Consider the following 17,167-nt stretch of genomic DNA (forward strand, 5'->3'; position numbering starts at 1 on the left):
TAATTGAGAAAAAATTTTGCTGAATCTTACAATGGTTCTAATCCCGATAAATTTCAAGAATTTTGGTCAAAATAAAAAATGACGACTTGACAATGCAAGAAGAATAAAACGTTGAAACTCATCGTCAACTGTCACGTGATGAGCGATATGCGTTCTGATTCGTGCGTTTTCAAAGTCGTTCCCCCCTCTTCCCGCTGAAAGAAGCGGCGTGCGCTTTGTCGGTGAACTTTCTTGTCAATTCATAAACTTTCGTGTTTAGTTTGAGTAATTTCCAAGATGTATCCTTATATTAGTAAGATTTGATTATTTAGAAATCGGGCAGTGCGTAATTTTTGCAAAACTTGAAGTTAGTTAGTCTCCAATGACTCATTTGTTGACACTGATATGTTGTGAACTTCTAGGTTAGGTGTGATCAATCGCCTCGCGACTTTCAACATGACGAAAATACTTATTTTAATTTTATTTTACATTTGTCTGGCCTATGGGTCGAAATTGAACGTCCCTAGAGTCTTACTACCCCTCTTCAAAGATGTCACCAGTAATTTTACTCTGGAAGTCAAGGACAATGGTTGTTATAAATGGTAAGGATCTTTCGGACGTTTGGCTTTAGAGCCATTTTATTTTTCATTCTACACAAGGTCTTTTTCAATCAAGCCTTTTTACACGGAAAGAAAGTACCTCATCAGTTTGCATTAGTCCAAAATTCGTGTGTATATTGCATGTGTCCATATTAAAGCACTCAGTCGACCAACCTCTTCGGTGTGGGACTGTGTACCAGCTGTGAATCGACAAATTCATTCACCCGTCTTTGCGAGCATCTTAACGTAAGCATACTTACCGGACGTCTCTTAGAAACAGCTTGGCTGTTGTCTGTATGGTTGACCTACTCAGCTACACACTAGTGTAAATGCCATGAGGAATAGGAGGTAAACACTGGATTATGTCCGAAACACACCCCTATAATTATGGGACGTCATTCAACCTTAGTTCAGAGATTGGTAAACAGAAGCAGTAGATAATTTACTGCATGTACAAGATAAGGCTTATCTTCCATTAAACAACCCAAATCAATTAACTGGTATGCACTGGTCTTGAAGCGAGTTGGCGAGTGGAAGGCTGCTTTTCTAGAGTTGTTTCTATGAAGGTCGTAAGTGCATCAATAGGTTTTCAAATAGAAAATGTAGGAATGAGGAAGGAAAGGCAATGAAAATGCAAAGATTTTAGATCATTGTGAACTAGTAAATACTCTGTAGAAAGTTCTTCAAGGATTGTTATTTTCACCAGTAAAGAAATACTCTAAGAGGGACAAAGATAAATTAACTAAGCTGCAGTCTCCTCTAAAAAATGTACATTCCACATCATCTCCCCATTATTTTTTTTTATTACTCAAAAATTTTCGTTCTTTTCCACAGGAGCATTTCCAGGAAGGATGTCATCCAGTTAAATCTGATCAACCCGGACCGAAAAGAAGAATGCTCTTCTCAAGCCCAGATATCAACAATATCAAAAGAATTTACCCGCAACACTGTTATGGTGTTGCTAGAAGATGTTGTTAGCGGTCAAATCCTACGATGTGATGTCATAGTTGATGTAATATATGCCCTTAATATCACGACAACCACTCGAGAACTTTTCATTGAAGAAGCGCCAGAAAAATTTGAGGTCCGAGCATTTGATGAACAAGGTATCTACAAATTTTGTCTCTCCCATAAATTTTTATCACTTGAAATCTGAAGTTATTATCAATTTTATCTAGGCAACAGATATGTTTAGACACTGGGTTTCAGGAAGTGATGGATTTTAACCGAATGAAGACGTATTGAAATGAAAACATAGAATCTACTTTGATTTTTCAACACACATGAACTCGAGATGAACACAATATGTTCAAGGTGCTTTTATCTTTACCAAATTTCTTGGTATTGTGTTTGTAGTCTTTGGTGTCTTGGGATTAAACAGTGTTAAGTTAACTTGATCATCCTATCATCTAAGATTTTGACAAATAAGGTTTTTTTATTGCTTTAATTTATTACTTATGAAGTTATGATTCCATGACATTTTCAGGTTTTAAATACCTGTACTTAGTTGAAGAAAGGTCTTCTCACTAAATCAGCTTCCAATGCTGTAATCAATATTTAGAAGACAAAGTAAACAAATGAAAAACGTTGTTTCTTGCTCTCAAAAAATCAACCTAGAGTTTTTCAGAATATCTTTAATTTAAAGGAATACTGAACAAAGAAAACATGCTGCCAAATTTTCATGGAGTTAACAAAGAGCAATTCAAGCACTGTCAAAATTTAACGTTTTGCCACTGTCAATAGTAAAATGATTAATTATTAATTAATTATTAAGTGACAATTATTAATTAATTAATACATTTTTGTTTCCAGGGAACCAGTTTACCACTCTAGATGGCATCCAGTTTAAGTGGACGATCAGTAGTAACAGCTGGCACTCAGACTACAGGACAGACAACAGCGTTCTACGCTTCATCTCCTTCAGAGACTCTCCATATGAAGTTCCTCTTGCTATTAAAAGTCTTGATGATGCTGGTCTACAAGGTCATACTGTTCTGTTAGAAGGCAGAAAAACTGGTTCTGCCAAGGTAAGTATCTGCCTACAGGTTTTTAATAAATTACAACTTCATTTATTTCACTCAATCAATAAATTTCTTTTTCTGTCATGTTGCATTGCAAAAAAAAAAAAAAAATTATTTGAATGTAAAATTGTCTAGGGTCTATTAATGAATGGAAGAAAATTAAGTATAAAGGAGCCAAGTATGTGGTATCTTTGTGAATTTGAGAAAAGTGCGGTCAGAGTTGAAACATCTATTGGAAGATTATGACACTGATGAACTTAGGACTCTAGTAGATGAGGGGGGGGGGATGTGTGTAAGCTTCAGGGTTTTAATTTTTCTACAAGGTTTCCTCTGAGACAAGCTGAAAGCAAAACAACAAATATTTTAGTTTCTTCAAAAATTTCACCTTACTCATCCATCTGTGATATCCTTCATATTACGAAAGCTTAGAAAATTGGAAGAATTTGATTAAAAAGAAGCCCACAGGACGGTACAGATTGCATTCGCACATTCCATGATTTTGTTACGTATTACAAGTGGCGAACTAGAGAATCAGTCAGTGTAGGGCGTAAAGAAGTGTGTGTTCTGACAGTTTCAGGCAGATTGTGGACAGGAGACATGCATATAACATTGAAGCATTGCTTTTTTCCTGTTTTCAAAGGTCAGATAGGCCTTGTAGCTCGTACGTTAATGCATGGCTTTAGGCTTGCATCAGAAGCAGAAACTGAGCCCAGTTTTGCATAGAATGGCTGGATTGGTACAGAGTGCTTGGTTTGAAATTTCAAGTATCAATAAATATCGTCTGCCGTTACATGTCAGCTGATATGTGCATAGATAGATTCAGTGATGAGTCCTAAGTATGACTCAGTGGTGCTCAGAACAATGGAGAGGGCATTAGTTTGCTTGTCGCCACTTATGTCCATTATTATTTTTTCTGACTATTTGTCTAAAGGTGCAGCAAACTCTACAATCTGAAAGTAAAGTGCTGCCTCCAAAATGTGAACGCTATGCACTAGTCAAAACTTATGGTTTCACTTTAAAGGTCTTCGTTGAAGTTTATTTACATTTTTTTTGTTTCTTCGATCCTATGTTCCCAAAACATTCCATTTTGCTTTACCAGTGAACCAATCTTAGATGACTATAGAGCAACAAAGGAAAAACTTCAGATAAGCACTCCCAAACAAAGTTAAAGCTCTAGAAATCATAAATATTTTACCATGGTTTCTCTATCTTATTTAGGTCGTCAATCGGTTCTAACAACCGTAAACCTCCTGTTTGTTTCCTAGAAGAGTCACCTCCAGCGAAAAGTAAGATCTTAGGATGAAAATGACCTGAAGATGAATATATCTAGAGTCTAAGTTAGTTCTTATCTAACAACAGTGTTTCTCCTGTCCAGGTTTCAGTGGAACTTCCTCAAGCCGAGTATGAGAAGGTCGCCCCGGCCGATGTCCAGTTAGTCGTCGTTGCGAATCTGTTATTGGAGCCAGCAGATGCCTACATGATGAAAGGGGACACTCTTCGATTCAAACTCCTGCAGGTGAGATTTTCTCAACTGTATATTTAGAGCCAGAAGTCTGCTTGGATGATCTTTGAAATGAACCGAAGAGTTTAAAAATTTCAAATTGAATTTACCTCTAGACGGATGAATTAAATTTAAAAACAAATACACATAAAAAAGAAAAAAAAAATTCACTGACCAATGAATTTATTTTAGTAAGACTGGATAAAATGATGAATCGCAATACATTTTTAGGCATATGTATTTGTATTATTTTTCTGCAAGAACTGTATCACATACCTTATTTTTTCTTATTAATAGGTGCAACATGGAAAACTCATCGAAATTCCTTTGGCCTCCAGTCAGTACTATTTTGACTCGGAGGATCTAGAGATTGCTAAGGTATTGAACAACAATGGCCTTGTATCTGCTGAAAAACTTGGACGCACAAAATTAACGCTTTTCGATCGCAATGTGGATGAGAGAGACAGTGTTAGGTTGCCACAAGCTCACATCACCGTTGCTGATCCAGCTCGCATAGCTCTTAATTTGCTGCCGTATAAAAATTGGAATGTCCTCATGAACGAACCAACTTCAATTGTTGTGGAAATCTTTACAGCGTAAGTAAAACTCCAGCTTCAGTAAGAAAGTATTTTTATTCGTTATACAAGCATTTTCAATGATCAAACTGTGCTGTGTACAAGTTGTAGGTGAATGGTCAAATCAGGCATTTTGTTAAATGCTAAGGTAAATAGCCAAGTATTCCTACTTAAATTGAAATTCTGAATATATTGCTAACTCTAGACAAAATAATTCTTTGATCATGTTGAAAGAATTCTCTGTCAAAATTTGCTTCATGCGATGATAAATGCGTTTATTCTGATTCTTCATTGACACTATGCAACGTTACTGATTGGTACTCTCAAAATGTTGAAAATTTGAGAGGTCTTTTTGAAAACATACAAAGCCTCATAAATGCTCAAAATTTGACAATTGACTTGCATTTGTTATAATGCCCAATTTGACTTTTTGCCTGCGACATATTCACCTAATTTTTGTTCTTTGTCTGTATCAAATACAGTAATAGCTTCATTTACTAGATACTAACTGGATTTTGCGGGCTAGTGGACTTCAATTTAGGTCTCAGTCATTATCGTGTTAAAAAAATGTTATATACTTTGCAATTCACAGGGTTTTGATTTTTACTGCTGGCAAAATTTCGCTTCGAATTACCAGATTCATTCAAGTTTGCCCATTGCTTACCTTTATTGCTGTCCCATAGTCAAAATCTCAATTATTCACTTTTCCATTCGATGTAACCATGCATTCTCACCTTATACACCATTGGTGTGGGCACCAACTCCCATAAAAGGTGTGATGAGTCCTTTGAAGAATCGCTCTTCAAATGTAGTGCCATCGCTTCATAAGAGCCGACTTTTTTACTGACAGAATTTTTCAGCAGTGCCAGACAAATCTGGTAAATCGTGCTTTCACTGATGGTTAATCAGAAAAATTTTGATGCTTTTGACACCGTAAGAAAAATGGCAAATCTATCATTGCCTGAAACAAAAATTAAGGATCAATATGGTAGTTAAAAATTAAAACTCAGGGATTAGAAAGGTTGTACCACTTTGTATTATTTTCTTAATCAATTTTATCTTGCCTAACCAAAACTCTTTGTTTCCAGAGAAGGGCATAAGTTCTCAATCGGCGATGGCGTGAGAGTGATATCCTCTATTCCGAGAGATTTCTATCAAGTGAAAGATGAAGCATACAACGGAACATACCACTTCGGCACTGCTGTCAAGCCTGGCGTTGCCCAGATTCAAGCCAAGCTAGAGTCCATAACCACGCCTGATGATGACACCATTCCATTCAAGAAACCTTTGACTGCCCAGGCGGAGATGTTTATATACTCCAAGATTCAAGTTGTGCCTTCGGAGACTGTGCTTGCTTGGGATCCTATCATCAAACCGAAGTGAGCTTATGTTCTTTTCCTGTCATACTTTTGCTCATTTGTTTTAATGTATATTTTAAAACTTCTAGACGAAAAAATGACAGGATTTTTATAAATTTTCCATCTCTTCTTCATGTTTTTTACCTAATGTGATAATGCATGCAATTTTACCTCTAAGTTTTGAAAAAAATTTAGTAAAATTTTGACCTCCACCAACTGTCAGGCCTAATTATTGTGCCCAGCGAATTATTTCCTCAGAACATGTCACTTTTTCCCCACAAAGAACCAGCTGAACATTTGCTGCATTAACGTTTTATTTGCTTTATTTGTTGTGTATTACTATCCCACCCACCATACTGGAATGGCTCTCACTAATTATAATTTGAAGAAATTTTCAGAAGAAGACCTGAAACTTTTTTTAATGTTTTCCATCTTCTTAACAATTGCATTTTGATTTATTTGTCTCCATTTAAAAATGAAATAATTCAATTTTACATTTTTTCCAGGTATGACATCAAATTGGAGGCAACTGGTGGCGATGGTAATTTCGAGTGGAGCGTAGCGAATACCACTGTTGCTGCGGCCAAAAGCTCAGGCTCTATCAAAGTTCTCTCTTTAGGATCAACTTCAGTTTTTGCCAGTATGAAAAAAAATATCCACAACTACGGTATCGGAGAAATTCATGTTTTACTTCCTTCCCGTTTAGAAATAGTTCAGTACGTTTTAGAAGAAGAAATCAATCGGCCAATTTTCATCCATGTAGCTTTATTTGGGGACAGAGTTGTCAATAATATTCTTAAGCGTGTCCGTATAACCAACTGTCATTTGATAAACTTTAACATTACCTCATCAGATTCCTCTTTTGTGTTACATCCTCAGCAGGAGACTACTCCAGCAAAGGGTGCCTGTGCTACTGTGGCTGTAGTGAGTTCCACTGTCGGGACAGCAAAAATCACTGTTTCTTACTCTGTGGATGGTGATTCTTTCGAAGACACCGTCACTGTTGGAGCATATGCTCCGCTAGAAGTTGTTCATCCAGTTAAGGAAACAGTCTTGGCCCTAGCCTCATCCAGACATATTGTTTTCCGCAAGGGTCCAAAACCATGGTCAGAAAATGGAGGCAGCTACAAGAGGCAGATAGCAGTATCCAGCGACAGCGTACAAGTTAGTGAAGTAACAACTTTTGGTAAAAGTGAGCCTAATGAACTCTATGTCTACACAGTTGAATGCCTAAAAATAGGAGAATCAATAGTCTCTCTATCTATTTCTAATAACCCAAATTATGTGCGTTGCAAAGCAACAGAAGCAATAGCTCAAGTGAAGGTTATTTGTGCAAAACCACGGTACATTGTTTTAAAACCTGATGTCTCAAATTTTGGAGAGAAGTGTCCTATGAATCCTCATAGTGACTGGATTGTAGCTCACTGTTACCAAAATATAGAAGTAGCTGTCACAATCAAAGATGCTGATGGTAGAGTTTTTGACAATGCCACCAGTCTGGATACCAATTGGAATGTAGCGTCAACTGATCTTGGAAGTGTAGCTGCCCCAGGAATGATTCCTCTAAAATATCGAGCAGAAAACAATTATCTTATCCCTGAAAGTCATTTCCAAGTTATAATTCCAAAAAATATTACAGGCTCCATGAAAGTTACTGCATCTTTAAGAGGCTACCGAAGTCAAATGCTGAAAGCCATTGGTGTCTCCGCTGAATACCCTGTTTTTGGGGTGAAAAATGAAGACGGATATGAAGTGACTCCGGAGATCAAGTCTAGCATTGTATTTCTCCTTGTTGACGATACAAAGATTTTACCAAATCAAACATCGATTCTCAATCATCCGGAGGATAAAATCAGTTTGAAAGTTGTTGAAGGTTCTGGTTTCTACAGTTTAACTGTTTCAGGTGAAAGTTTTGCGGACGTAAAATACGATGAAAGTTCTCGCTCAATTGAGGTGACACCTCTTCAGTCAGGAGCTATCAGAATTGTTTTAAATGATTTGTGTCTGAAAGGAAAACCAGCCAAAGCTCAAATCAATATAGTGAGGATTGGTATGATTCAGGTAGACATGATCGACAAAATCGAAAAAGGACATTCTACTGTGGCCAAAGTTAAAGTTTTGGATGTGAATGATAACCCATTAACGGTTTTGAGACCAGATATTTTAGGTTTATCTGCTCATGTAGACCAAAATATCATATCCGTGGAAAAGGATTTTGTGGATGAGCCTCAGAAACGAAGAGGCAAAGATGGCATCAGTTTTGTTGTGTCTGGTAATGAATTGGGCTCTACAAATTTGATCTTCAGCTCTGGCGATGGTGAAAGGAAGGTTCGCAGTCAGCAAGTGTCAGTTCATGTCTTCCCTCCATTGCAACTTCTGCCGAGAGATTTGACTATCACTCCAGGGGCACGGTTCCAGCTCAGCTCTATGGGTGGCCCACAACCTGATTGTATCATGGAATTTGTTTCAAATAATAGCACAGTTGGAAAAGTAAATGATGCAGGTCTAGTTGAGGGTTTGAAGGTTGGAGATATAACTGTTCAAGGACAAGCAGTTGGATTCAACAAAATTTCTGGCAATCGCATTGTCTACTCAAAAAGTTATGCTGCGGTTCACATAGTGCCTCTTGAAGGCATAAAGATTCATTCTCCCATCGTCCGAATGAAAGTTGGAGCTAAAGTCCCTGTTTGGGTTGGTGGTATTCCAGATGTCATAAGTCCACTAATCCTTGGAAGTATTAAACCCTCACTATCTTTTAAGTGGTATGTTGTCTCACCAGATTTCGTTGAAATTAAGGATGTGCTTCATGAGTCAGGCATAGAAGTCAGAAATGAAGATCGCCTGTCAGTTCGTATCCGTGCGCTGAAAGCAGGCAAAGTTTCATTGTACGTTAATGTAACACTGCCTCCTGGCATACATGCCCAAGGCTTGACTCACTTATCAGACCACATCGAGCTTGAAATATTTGAGGAACTAAAACTTACTTTTCCTGTTCAACCGAGTGGATGTATGTCAAGCAATCTGCTTTTCGCTCCAAATACTGTAACAAAAATCCGAACCAATAAAGATGGGGACTATCCTGTCTCTTACAGTGTTCTTGGTGATCCATCGACAAGCCCTATCCCTCACAGCTCAACGGTTAGTGCTTCTTCTGTTCTCAGTGTCAACAAGGATGGTTCAGTGACAACTGGAAATGTGTTCGGCCGCTCCATTGTGGTTGCTCACTCAACTGAAAGTTCAGGACTAGAACAATCGGTAGCATTTAATATTGAAGTTAAGCCTGTACATTATTTGATGTTGAATGTACGATCTAAGTTAGTTGTCGGAGAAGATGAAACCATCTATCAACTTCCGCGAGGAATAAACTTAGAATTTTTTGTCTCATATCATGATAAAGACGGCACTGAGTTCACTTCTGTGAGCTCAATTTTGAAGAACCAGGTTAATCGCTTTGATTTGACCCAGTTTGGAAGAGGCAGTTCGAATAATTCATTGAAAGTCGACTTGATTGAAGCTGGAGAAACAGTTTTAAAAGTTTGGGATGAAGCAACTCCTTACAAGTCAGGAGATTTTGTCAAGTTATCCGTCGACTACATCTTGTTCCCAACTAAAAGCACAGTAACCGTTGGAGAAATTATTTGTTTCTCTATGCCAATGCTTCAAAAAAGTGGACAGTTTGGATCTTGGAGCTCTGCTGACCCAGAAATATTGTCTGTCACCAACAATGGTCTTGGTAGAGTAAAAAATAAACACGGCACTGTAGTTGTATCCTATCAGTGTCCACCATCTCTTGTTGCCACAACTGTAATTGAGGTTCTTCCGTTACACACTTTGGCCTTTATACCGGTGCTTAACAGAAACATAAGCAATGCAAGATTAGAAAAACCATTCACAGCGCCTTTATTGCTTCTTAGTGAAAAGGATTCATATGTCAAAAGTAGCAACCTAATAGCCAAAGATGAAGATAAATGTCATACATTTAACTACACTAGTGCGCATTATCCTTTCCAGTGCTTTGTGAAACTTGTAGATCCTAACATACCAGTTGATATCCGTGACATCTTTAATGTGTATCCACATTTCGATTTTCAAACAGGCCTCTACTCTTGTTTGTTTGAACCTGTCAAATTCCCAGCAACGAACATAACGCATCTGCTGGCTAATCTATCCGTCTGGGCGGTGTCTGGTAATATTGAGTCAGACCCAATAATTTACTCCTTTTACTCTGCTATTACAGTGGAAACATCGTCTATGACACTGACTGAAAAGAATTTCAAAGACACTTTCGCTATCTCTGGTTTACCACAAGTTTTGAGCCAAGTCTCTATCATTGGTTATGAAGAACTGTATCTAACTATTACAAAACGTGACATTAATCCAGAGGAAAAGTCTGTTATTGTCTTGGATATTCAGCTGAATGAAGTATACTGGCGTGCTAATAGAAATAAAGACCTGGACACTAGTTTCAGTATTGATTCTCCAGTCACTGGTCAGCTGATCAAAATTCCAATTTTCATTAGACTGTCAAATCAGCAGCACTACGCAGCTCCATGCATGATTTCTTATCCGTTTACGGAGCCTAATTACTTTTGGTCAGACGTGAAGTCCCTTTTCCCCATTATCCTCTCCATAATATTTTGTTCATTGGTTTCATTCTATAGCTTTTGCAAGTCAAAGGGGTACTCCATCGGCTTATTTGCTGAACCTGGGGGAGCTCCTCCAAAGTTCACAGAAACAAAAACACTCCCTGCCCAACCACGAAGGTCTCAATCACCAGGGCGGAGATTGTATGTCCATCGTACGCCTTTTGAATCAACTCCAATTTATGGAAGTCCAAAATTAACACCTTCATCCAGGAGCACATCTACTTTTTCTGGGAGTCCTTTCTTCGTTAATGAATCAACGTAGCATTTGACAGTATTAAACAATTAACAAAGTTTGGTTGTGATCATATATTTTGAGAACAAAACGTCAACCGTTCTAAAACTCATACCCAGCATTCACTGTGATATTTAGGTTTCAAGTTATTTCATCCAGTTTGAGTGATTAAATTAGTACTCTCTCTTTACTTCTAGGTATGTAATTTTTCTTGACTAATTTATTTTTTCTCAAGTCTCCTTTTCGATGTGAAACTTTTAACTTGATGCGATAATTGCTTTTATAACTAAAAATATTAATAGTAGACCATACGTTTGTTCTGGATTTTTAGACTACAAAATAAGCTAAGAAAATGTACGCCCTCAAGTTTCTTGGACTTCATTTACCTCATCCTTGAATGTCTCACTTTAATTTTGCTCAGCTCTTAAATTTATTTATATTGAATCCTATTTCTCATCTATTGTTTTGCTTTATTCATTTATTTTTAAGGCTTTATAGAATGGTTAATTTTTATTTTCTCTTATGATCTTTCTTTATTTTATTTCTTATGGAAATAATGCAAGTTTTTAAGTCATCAGTTACCTCTAACAGAATTTGTAATTTACTCTGTTCATGGCGATGTAAAGCTTGGCTAAAGTTGCATCAAGAGAATCAGTGCACAGAAATCCTTTTGAGGGACTATGCTAGGGTGCCCTATTTTTGAGCTCAAACTGTGGCGGTTGCCTCAAATTTTGACAGTAAAATCGTCTGTTTTCTGTCTTGAAGCATGCTCTTTGTCGCATTGCTCAAAATCTTTTTCTAATTTAGCTCATGTAAAAATCATAAAAAATTCTTATCTCAACGAAGATTTAAACAACCTTGATGAACTAGCTTTCTCAACATAGCTGCCATGTTCAGTCCATTCATAATTTACTTTGTTTCCATCAGAACGTTTATTTTGTTAAATTATTTATTGTTTTCTTTTCTTTCTCCATTTAGTTTTTAGGCCTTTACTTAATTTTTCTCATAGAATTAGATGCAGTTACAGCATCATTTTATGGATGCCTCTGTGCCGTTTAGGAATATTGACTTCATGTTTAAGCTCAGGGACTAGAATTTTTTGAATTTCACAACAGGCCATCAGACGTTTATTTTAACAGACTAGAAAATCTTATTTAAACGCTTTCCAATTTTTTAATCTTTTCATTTCACAGCTGTAAGTTCCTTAAATATTTCAAGCAATTTTTCTGGACCATTTAATTGTAAAATAGGAAGCCAAAATGACCCATCTGTTTTTACTTCTTTTTGTAAGGCACAATTTATGAACGATCAGAGAAGAAGCCTCATTTACATGCATTTTCAAAGTCAATGGGTGTCAGTTCATTCTTTTCAGTGTCTCCCTCAAGGACAATCCATTGAATTCGACAAGCAACAAATCCTTGTCAAAGCTAACTATCAGAATTGAATCAGTCCGGCCTGACATTTGATTGTAGACCAAGTGAACCTGCCAATTTATTTTTACAATGGATTAGGCCACATTGTCTTAGCTCCCCGAGGGGCCGATGCTAACATTAATATTCACAAAAATGTTAACTCGCTTGTTGAATGAGAAAGTGTATGTTTCTTTATCCATTCAATTTTTTTTTCTTTCTTTGCTCACTCGGGTTGGACCATCAGCAAAAATGTAAATTCAAGCTTGTAGGATGAAAATAAAGTTTCTGAGAGCAAAATTAATGGCATTTACATCGTGCTATCAGGGTCAACTTGGCCTTTGATGATAAATGAGTCTGTGTCTAATTGTAAGTTATTATAAACATTTTCTAGAACTGTTTTTTGTGGATAAGTCAGAAATTACCTAGTGTGCGTCAATTTGTGTTTTTGTTTATTTTCACGCTTGCATATTATGCAAAGAACAGGCTGAAAAAGGGTTTTGAAGTTATTTCATAGTATTTTTAATTTACCTATGTATGAAATTTCTTTGTACTCCCGAGTACTATTTTACTAAATGTGTGTTCTGAAATGGTGTTGTTAAGCCATTTAGTTTTAGCTTAGAACATACTGTTTCACCTTTTTTCATTTAAGTATTAATCATCAGTCGTTCGCCAAATTTAGAATGCATCAAGTTACTATGATTCATGTGTAAATGCAAGTCTCAGTGTTTTAGTTTTTCTCAGACTTTGTGCCTGCAATTTTATAAGACATGTTATCTTTTAAGAATACACTTTTGATGAAAGGTTCTGTAGTGATATGATTAATGAAATTAATTTGTAAATGTTTCTCAGAAAATCAAAAAAATTTAATATATATTTTTGAATATTCATTAGCTAAGATAAGATTGCTCAGGACTCTAGAAGGAGTATTTGCATTGATTTGTCCAACGATAAATGTAAATAGTCTTGTGATCTTGTCATATTTTTCTAGTTTTATTTAATTAGACTGTAACTAATTTTAGACGTAGCACTGCGATATTTTTAAGGTTCCATTTGCACACTATTCTAATAGGAAAATTCAGCTGAAGTGCTGTTTGAGTAACTGATGACTTTCTGAAAATATTTTAGAAAATGCTTAAACGGACGAAGAAATCCAATGACTTGATATCTGAGGCTCTTTCCTGAGCTTCTCTCATTGTAATTAAATACCAGGTACACTTATCGCTTGATCCCAAAATTTGAAGATCAAAATGTAAAGAAGAGAAAATGAAAAAAAATGAAGGTTCCTTTCCTCTAACTTCTGCCTAAATGAGGCAAATTAATTTTGTCTTACAATTACTTATACCGTACTCCTCTTTTTCACTAGTTTTTTAATTATTTTATTTATGTTTTTTAGGGCTGAAATAATGAGGTAAAGAGTAAACATGGGAAATGCTTAGCTTGAGTTAGGGACAGGAAGTAAAAAAGAAGAAAAGATTGTCCATGATTTGGTAATTTTGTATTTAATATTAGTTATAGAAAATAAGGTTTGTGAGATAGTGTACATGTAATGTTTTTCTATTATTGTTCCATTTTCATTGATTTGTTATTTTTTCCCCCATTATATTTCTTATAAATTTTAACTCAACATTTTCTGTTTCAAGTACTGAGCAAGTCATTTTAGTTTTTAAGTAGAGAAAATTAATAAATTTTTCCTTCTGTAAACACATTTTATTCTTATTTTACCTTGTTTATTTGATGGATAAAAACTGCCAGCTTTTCCTAGGTACACAACATTCTAATGCTTGCTCTTCTGCTCGCATTATATTGACGAGTTGGGCATTTATTCCTTTTCAACTAATCATCATTTCCGTCAGTACTTAATGTTGATTTGAAACTTATTATCCAACACATTTTAAGATAAATTATTTGCAGAGAGTGAAAACCACATGAGAGAATGGCGACAAACTTTAATTCAGTTAACAAATCAGGAAGCACTTGACAAACCGCCACAGACAAAACTTGTAGAATTCGAACTTAAGACAGAAAAACATCAGACATGAAAGGTACTTGGACTTAATCTTAAAGGTGTAACAGAATTTGTGAATTTCGTTTTAATTTTTTAGCATCATTCATTCGATCTTCCTCAGCACAGACTGTATATGTATCTGAACTGTCTATTTCACCGTATTCTAAAACCACACTTTTAATCCAAATAGAGAGTTTGAGTGGTCTTTTTGAACTTTCAAAATATTTGGAACCAAGAATCAATTTATTTTCATCCACAATAAAGGCAAGCAGATTACTTTCTTGCACTGATATTGCTATTTTATACTTTACAGTATAGAAAACAGTATTTTTGGGGGGTTCCCATTCTATGAGAACCTCTGAATTTTTAAAGAGACATCGCACATTAAAAACTGGGGTTGGAAAAAACCATTTTTTCTCCTTACTTTTTTCTCCTGCATAATCATTGAATTCCTGAATCCCTGAGAGATAGAACTTCAAAAACTTCTCTCCCACTCTAGTATCTTGATACATGCGGAATAGATAAGCTGGATCATGACAACATTTTACCGGAGGAATTAGTTTGGTTGCAATAATATTCTTCTGTTCAGACAGAGGTAGATGCTGTAACCCACCAAATAATTTATCATTGTTTGGGTGTGTGACAGAATTTTCTTCATTCTGATTTTTCCAAAATTTGAGGATGATTTGTGGGCTGAGAATTTCTTTGAGAGGATATAGGAAAGATACATACTCAGGCTGAATTCCAAAAGGAAAAAGTTCGAAAATTAAAGTTCTTCTCTTCAAGATATTGAAAATTGTCAAAATCATTGTTGAGCTGTGCATACCAATGATTATATCAGCTTTCAGAATTTGTGTGATTAAATTTTGCACTGTGTTATTGAACAGATCAGTTTCAACAACACAAATTTTTCTCTGAAAAATTTCAGAAGATTTAGTCTTAACTCTTTCTTTCAGTTCTAAAATGTTAATAATTTTCCTATTGATTTTCCTGTTTAAAATTACAATATTTATCTGGTTTTTTGGAATAAAATCGACTTTGATTTTTAATTTTTGAATGATGAAATTGCAAAATTTCTCTAAGATTACAGAGTCAATTTTAACATCTTTCATGGGTCCTTGTCGATCAGTAAAACCATAGTTAAACCAGACTGATGAAGTATCCAATCCTGCTCTCAAAGTTTTAAAAAGTAAAATTTTTTTCAATCGAGAAAAGTGGGTTGACTTGGACCCAGTAATGTCAGCTGAAATAAGAGGCTCACGCACGCTGAAGATTTTGTACAACTCCAAAAATTCATGAGAGGTGCACTTATCGAGTAAAAATAATTGATAGTGTGCAGTACACCGGTCAATATCTCCTTCACATAAGTGATAGTAGGTGATGAAAAGAGGCAATAGATCATCATGTAAAACGTGCATAAGATTATCGCACTTGAAGCGGCTGATGACAAAAATTGGTTGATGAAAGACTGATGTGTGTACTTCAAGAAGTTTATTGATATTTTTTGGTGGTGTGGATATAAAGTGACCACTACGAAATTCTAGGTTGTCTTTTCTGATGATTTGTATGTTTTCTGCCGCTATCAAATGTGAAAAAATTCTGTTTGCAGTCTCTGTGCCGTCAACCATAATAATGTCCATAAACATTTTGGGATGATTCTTTATTGCCGATAAATTAATGATTTTTAGATCGTTTCGATTAACTAGCCCAGAAATCAGTGAGTATTTATCCAACATGAAAACAAAAGATTGTGAGGTTTGATTATTTTTGATGAAATAAACATATTTAAAAAAACAGAGTTTGTTTGACTGCAGATCATTGCTACATGCTACAGAGGAATTTTGAAAATGAACCTCTTTCGAGAGGTAATGACTTTCTTGGTCATTGTTAAGAATGGTTAAAATTTTAAGTGCACCACTTAAAATTGATAAGAGGAAAAATTGTCCTGTTATAGAAAAAAATCCTCGAATAATACATTTGAAGAATGACATTTTCTAGAATGCCATGAAGGAAATAGTAGATGAAAGACTAAAAAAATATCTCTTGGTGACTAAAAAAATATCTCTTGGTCTGAAAAAATAATTATTTTCTTTTCCCTGGATAGAGGACCAGGTATGTAAGTTCAAGTTTGTGAATTGCGATTTCTTGTGTCAAAAAAGAGGTATTCATGTAATTCCAGTAATATGCCTCTTAATTAATTTAAAAGTGAAAGAATAAAAATTTCTTTTACTATGTGTTCCCCTAAATGGTTTCATGAAGGTAATTAGAGAATTTCTAAAGTTACTGAAATCAGGAAAGAGGGCCCGAGCTGATTTAAAATCCTGTGCACTGTAACACCGCTTGAGTTCTTGAGTTCTGAGGAGATATCTATTCTTGCCTGCGCTGCAAAGTTATGACACAAAAATGTAGAGGGATGGTTGAATGCTCTTGAGGGTCACAAAGCTATCTTTTGATCTGCTTGGTTACGAATAAAATAAATGGCTCATTGGTTTTCTCTTAAATACCGCAATGTAACAAAAATTTCAGTCAGCCGGATGGCACTAGAATTCTTTTTCACATAAATTGTTCTTGAGTGGGTTGACGGGAATCTGTCAACTCCTTCACACTTTGAAGATTGAACTTCCTTGGCAGGAAATCGAGGGTAGGTATTATTAAAATTTGGAAAACTGGTTTCAAGTGTTGTTGGAATGCACACGCACAACTCTTGCAGGTAAGCAGATCTAATACTGTGATAACGCAGTGAGTGATAAGTGATAACGATTGTTTACAATATTTGTTTACCGAACTAGCACCACTCGTCAATTTGATGCACCGCCAAAGCAACCATTCATCAAATTTG

General features: G+C 35.8%; 2 protein-coding genes across 2 annotated transcripts; one reads left to right on the forward strand and one right to left on the reverse strand.

Annotated features, from left to right (window-relative positions):
* Positions 1 to 174: 174 nt before the first annotated feature.
* On the forward strand, positions 175 to 14,024 carry Gp210 (nucleoporin 210). The gene is made up of 7 exons (XM_019046257.2): positions 175 to 581; positions 1,413 to 1,684; positions 2,391 to 2,605; positions 3,975 to 4,115; positions 4,398 to 4,696; positions 5,764 to 6,054; positions 6,540 to 14,024. The coding sequence occupies exons 1-7, from the start codon at positions 436 to 438 to the stop codon at positions 10,939 to 10,941; spliced, it is 5,766 nt and encodes a 1,921-aa protein (XP_018901802.2). The 5' UTR covers positions 175 to 435; the 3' UTR covers positions 10,942 to 14,024.
* Positions 14,025 to 14,254: 230 nt separating this feature from the next.
* Positions 14,255 to 17,103, reverse strand: LOC109033581 (protein O-linked-mannose beta-1,4-N-acetylglucosaminyltransferase 2-like). The gene has a single exon (XM_019046258.2). The coding sequence runs from the start codon at positions 16,317 to 16,319 to the stop codon at positions 14,382 to 14,384; it is 1,938 nt and encodes a 645-aa protein (XP_018901803.2). The 5' UTR covers positions 16,320 to 17,103; the 3' UTR covers positions 14,255 to 14,381.
* Between the last annotated feature and the right edge of the window lie 64 nt (positions 17,104 to 17,167).

This window comes from Bemisia tabaci, chromosome 6 (assembly GCF_918797505.1).
Source record: "Bemisia tabaci chromosome 6, PGI_BMITA_v3".
Lineage (NCBI taxonomy): Eukaryota > Metazoa > Arthropoda > Insecta > Hemiptera > Aleyrodidae > Bemisia > Bemisia tabaci.